At 33.2% G+C, this 6,000-nt stretch overlaps 1 protein-coding gene across 1 annotated transcript in view; it reads right to left on the reverse strand.

Moving 5' to 3' along the window:
- The window catches only part of LOC150099575 (cytochrome P450 4V2-like), a 38,696-nt gene extending 36,573 nt beyond the window's left edge, over positions 1-2,123 (reverse strand). The window contains exon 1 of the mRNA XM_090403465.1: positions 1,922-2,123. Coding sequence (XP_090259591.1) covers positions 1,922-2,123 — 202 coding nt within the window. The remainder of the gene's footprint in view (positions 1-1,921) is intronic.
- Between the last annotated feature and the right edge of the window lie 3,877 nt (positions 2,124-6,000).

Below are 6,000 nucleotides of genomic sequence, written 5' to 3' on the forward strand. Positions count from 1 at the left end.
GAAAGAACGGTAGCCATAAATGGAAAACTGCCATTACTGCCATACTTTTCATAACACTTACTTCACAATAAAGTTCTTAGAGAAATCTATGAATAGCTGAATAAAAATTATTTGCTATTAAATATAAATAATTGAAACATAACTGAATTGTTTTTCTGTGAATATAAATCAATGGATTACTTCTAAAACCAAGAGAGTTGAATATTTTGAGTTGTGTAACAAGAGACGAAAGTCATACCTCTTCTGAAATTCAACGAAAGTACAATAATTCAAAGAAAGGAACCTTTTCATCCTCTTAGTCCATCTCTACTGTTTCGTGTTGCTTTCTATCTGTACACCAAGCACATCCCATCTTGCGTCACGTAGCGAAAGTAAGCTGTATCTGTCATCATTTTTAACGCGATACAGCGTGTCCACAATGAATAAATATGAAAAAAATAACCAGCTACTATCACCTTGTGGCAGGAAATAATTTATTCAGGGAATGTTATAATTTATCAATCTGTTGGAATCCCGATCATCCCTGGAAGCATAACACTATTACTTATGGATTAAATGGAGAGAGAGAGAGAGAGAGAGAGAGAGAGAGAGAGAGAGAGAATACACGATAAAGTTGTTCCAAGAGGTAAACCTGTGAACTCCTCGTTAGACAAATATTTCCATGGTCTGATAAGGTATGATACTAGTTCAGTGTCAGTCCTATCGGAGTCTTGTTTTAATCAGGTTCATCGCTTCATGTAGTTTATCCTTTATATATATTTTTAGATAAATACGACACAAGATTTGCAGAATATATTACCCTGGTGCGCAGCTCATGCAAAAATCAAGGCAGAAGAAATCTGTTTCTATGTTTTTCACCAAGACATGGAGGTTACAGTTGCAGAAGAATGTTTTATGAAGAAAGTTGGTGCTTTCGATTGAATAGAGGCGGACGGAACGAAAGAGGAACAGTCTGGTGAGGTTAACATGAGACTGTAAGAAAATGTTGAACAGATTATTCCGTTTTCTGTTTTGCTTTGTTCGTTTTAATCGGTTAAAGGAAACGAACAAATGGTGGACATTATTTCAGTGATTGAAATAGTACTCCGTGTGATGTTTGAATGTGGGCCTCGGAAGCGTGTAGGTAAATATCACATTGATAAGAGTGGTCTCTTTTCCTCTGTGTTATCAAGGATATAGGAGGCAGGGCAAGGTAAGATTCTTTAAGCTCATGCAGCAATCATGGAAGAAAGAATCTGTTTATATTTTCTTCAACAAGTTATGGAGAGGTTGCAGTTGCCGAAGAACATTTTATGAAGAAAATTGGTGCTTTCGAGACAGACGGAATGAAAGAGGAAGCAGAAAAGTCAGGTGAGTTTAAAGTGGGACTGTAAGAATGTGTTGAACACATTCTTTGTAAATGTAAACTTCTTTGCTATGTAAACTTCTCTATCTGACACTTGTATAATAGTAAGCGATGTCGATAAAGTTTAGTTGCAAACACTCCTTCTAGATGAACAGTCAATTTCTTCTGTTAGAAATTTTTTTTTTTTTTTTTTTTTTTAGAAAGGCAGTTTCATTAGGAGGTTTATGTATGCGTTGTTTTCTGTAGTAGGAATGAATAAATAATAAATAATAAATTATTATTATTTATTAATAATAAATAAATAATAATTTATTATTTATAAATAAATTAAAAAAATCTGTTGTAGCTTTTCCGTGTTTTTTCGTTTCATTTCTTTGTGCTGTATTTAATTATATTTTACATGAAATTTTATAATATACAGCAATTCATACTGAATAATGAAACTTAAGTACGACGGAAATGCAAAACTCAAATACGAAAATAGCAAGAAGTTACAGTAATGAAACCTATACCAATGAAAAAAATATTAACTGGCATAAAACATTATTAAATATGAACAAAGATACCAAAACTTACCGGAATTAAAATGAAGTTTATATCTTTTAAACCATAATGACACAGATATGTTTGAATTTCCAATAAAAAAACGTCCTCTAAGTCCAGGAATGCTTGAGAGGATATTTAGCCACTGATGGATTCTGATGAACTTCACAACAAGCCATATGACAATAAGGAGAGCGATCATTAAATAACAAAGACTGTTGTGTGAAAGAGTCATCCTGAGAAACATCGATATTCAATAATGATCAGAGAAAAGAATGTATTTTCTACAGTATTTTCCAAGTGTAGAAACTGTATATTCTAAGTATTTTCTTAAAACAGTGATTCAACTCTACAAACACTTTTAATTTAGTGTCGCCTTGAACTAAATTTACACGAAGCTTACCCTTGTCAAACGCAACACCAATTTCCTGGAAAATGCGACCGGGTATGCTATTGGCTGAATAACGTTAAGGAAATAATACCAAATAAGGGATAAATAATATCTTGCTTGAATTACAATTAATGTGATTTCCGTGTTATAAAAAGATTAAGTTTATAAAATATACATCACTTTTCTGGTGGCAGGATCATCAAGATAAGAAAAAGAAATATCGCAAGTTCCTTCCAAATAAGTCAGCTTGTGCTCTTCGAGAATACAGAGACAAATGTAAGAAAGCTAAACAGTGTGTAAAACTAGCTAATCAAAAATCATGGTAGGACTTTGGCAAGAACATAGAAAATAAATATCAACATGGTGGCAAAATATTATGGAGGTTGTTGAAGAAACTTAGAAACGGGGGAAAGAGTGCAGTAAAAGAAGTTCAAGATCATAAAGGCGACATGAAAACGAGAGAAAAAAGATATACTTGAAGTATGGAGTAATTACTTCGAAAAATTGCTAAATGAAACAAGGAGTGATAGCACAGTGGTAAAAAAGCACTCAACAGTACTCAGCAATACTTAACAAAAAACAGTTGAAGTAGAAAAAGCCATCAAAGGCTTGAATTGTTGAAAGGCAGGAGTAGATGATATTCGGCCAGAAATGCTGAAGTATGGTGGTATAAAAGTCTTACAGGGGCTGCACTGCATAATTCAGAAGGCCTGGATAGGGGGACAAATTCCGGATGAAGGAATACTTCATGAGCAAACTTTGCTTACTTGCTTGTTTGCTTACTTGAGAAAAGGTATTAAAACCAAGTTTATAAAATTGCTTGGTATCTTTAACGTATAGTACACCTAAGGTAAAACACTTTCTACATATACATACATACATATATATATATATATATATATATATATATATATAAGGGTTAAAAGTAAAATACATTCTTTGCCGACATTGTTATTTCGCATACTGTGTAGTAATTATCAACACTGTATTTAATATTAAAGAACACAGGATTGTGTTCTTTAATGTTTGCTTCATGTTGTCGATATATTCCATGAATTTTTGGAAGTAGTAGCGTCTTTTTGCAGTTCGAATTTTTGTTGTTAGTTTATTTTTTGTGTTTTTGTATAAAGTTTGTATATGTGTGTTACTGGGTGACTTTTAAGTTTTTTCCATAGATTTTCATTTTCAGTAATAGTATTTAGTATGTCGTCATTTATCCATGGATTGTTGTCTGTTTGTCGCCTCGTTTGTGTAGGTTTTGTTGCTGTTTTGTATATTTCTGTGAACTTTAGTTGAAACTTCTCGTATAATGTTACAGGATCGTTTATTTTAAGTAGGGAATTCCAGTCTGTATTTTTTACTTGGTTATCGACAAAGCTCTTTAGTATGATCGAGTTTTGTCGACTTTTGTGGCTCTGGAGGGGGGGGGGGGTAGGAAACGTAATAAAACGAAGTTGAGACAAAGTAGTGATCGGCAATTTTTACGTTAATTACTGGTGATGTATATGTATGGATGGGAGCCCGTATGTTGAATATGATCAATGCATGATTGTGTTAGTGAGTTATTGAGTATTTCTTCTCTTGTTTGGGAGTTAATGGTAGGGTTAATGTTGTACTGAATTAGTATATCAAGATATGTGTTAGTGGTGGAAGAAGCGTGGTCAAGAGTGTTTATGTTAATGTCTCCTATCAGGATGAGCCTGTGTGTTGTACATGGTTCGATGCCGCTTAGCCATGTTTCTAACTCGTGAAGAAAACTGAGTGGATTATTATCTGGGGGTCTGTATATTGTGTTTATTGTGTATTTGATACTATTGTGGCTATTTGTGAGTTTCAAAATTAGTGTTTCCGCATGTTCGAAGTGAGTTTGTTCTTCTGTCACATTTTATTTATTTTTAAATATTTTTCGTCACTGTCTTACTGTATATATTAAATTGATTTAGTGAAAGAATGCAGCCCTGTCTAATTCTTATATTTTATTTTCACTTGATAAGTCTGAGAGTTAAAAAGCTGCATTTCCTGTTTGGAGTAAATCGTTTTTATAAGTTTATGTACATGATCTTTTAAGTTTAATTTTTATAGAATATTAAACAATTTATTGTGTACTTCATTGAAGGCTTTCGGAAAGTCTATGAAGTATATCTATATGTTGCTGTTTCTTTCAAGTGATCTTTCTAGAAAATATTACTAGAAAATATTTTCGATCTTTTGAAATTGAGAAACGCTCATCAAAGATAATGAAAATTTCTATAATATAAAGTGATGATATTTCATTTTTATTATCACTGCGGCTGAACAGTCAGTGTTTATAATAAATTTCAATACACTCGCAGTGACGTTGCTTCCTCCCCATAATTTTGCGAAATCGTTTTATTTCTAAGCAATAGAATGATAAAATATTTGCATTTTTTTTTTCTGAATAAACAATTCAGTGATTATCCAGAGATGGGGTGGTGTAGTTAGTCAAGTGGTGAAGTTACAGAAGTGTAGAGTAGGCGGCCTCCCGCGATGGGTCCTTGGAATCCCTGGAGAAGTCACATAGTAATAATAATAATAATATTTTTTTTCAATAATAATAATAATTTTTTTTTTTACATTTTATTATGTCTCAGTATAAGTTACATACAATAATAATATTTACAGTATTTACAATAAGGATTATATAGAATTTTTTTTTTTTATGTCCCTGATGAATTGCATACATAGTTGCTGTAGTAATTATATGTAAATAATATTTATAATGCATTACAAGTGTGTATAACAGATACTTGCAAATTAGTAATTTTCTTCCTCGAAGCTTAGCAGAGCTTATCTGAGGAAGATAAGAGATGACAGAGGGTGGTGGTTTCATGGTTGTGTTCCTATAGTGGTCACAAGCCAGGTGTTGATTTTACTGTTTGTTGGAACGTTCTTGAAACACTTCGACTGCTATTACAGTTTAACTTTTTTTTTGTGCAAATAGGGTTGGATTTAGACATGGTGTGTTTGTTTCTTTGTGTTCTTGTAGTGGTAGTTTTTTGAGACGGGGGGTTGTTGTAGGTTTGTGTGTGTGTGTATGTGTGGTGGGGGAGAGAGAAACAGGAATTGCTCTAATTTTCATTCTCGCTATAATATTTATATAGCTCTCTGTTTCAGCTCTCTGTATGTTCCTAAGTTTCTGTTGTCGAACGGCAGTTTGTTTATCATGTCAGGTACATAGAAGTTTCGGGTGGCTTTGCTGTGGTGATTGTTGTACTTATATGTTATGTAGTTTGTTGACTGTGGTCTTGTTATTTGATATGTTGTTCTGGTTACTCTATATGTTGGGCTGTAGTAGTGTTTTAACATGACTGTGCAGTGGCGTAAGTGTTTCACCTTAAATATTTTGTGTTTTGTCCATGCTTCCTGCATAAGAGTGGGTTGTTCCCAGAATATCAGTTTTATCATTTTATCTTGCAACCATTGTAGCCTGTTAAGTCTGTAGTCTGCGCAGAATGCGTATGATGTGATGCATATCTTAAAATATTTTCACATTATGCTTTATAGATTAGTATTTTTATGTGGTTTGGGGCAATGTCTTTTAATCGGTATAGTTTGCTTGCTATTATCCTAAGCTTGGTATGTAGGTAGTTTGTATGGCTATTCCAACTTTGATCTGCATCGAAGTGAAGTCCAAGTTAGCGTGTTGTTTTCACCTGTGTGATGGTTGTGATTTTAGGTTCTGCACTTTGTGTATAGCAGG

The sequence above is a fragment of the Typopeltis vanoorti genome, chromosome 14 (genome assembly GCF_054136105.1).
Source record: "Typopeltis vanoorti isolate ZY-2024b chromosome 14, IOZ_Tvanoo_1.0, whole genome shotgun sequence".
Taxonomy (NCBI): Eukaryota; Metazoa; Arthropoda; class Arachnida; order Uropygi; family Thelyphonidae; genus Typopeltis; species Typopeltis vanoorti.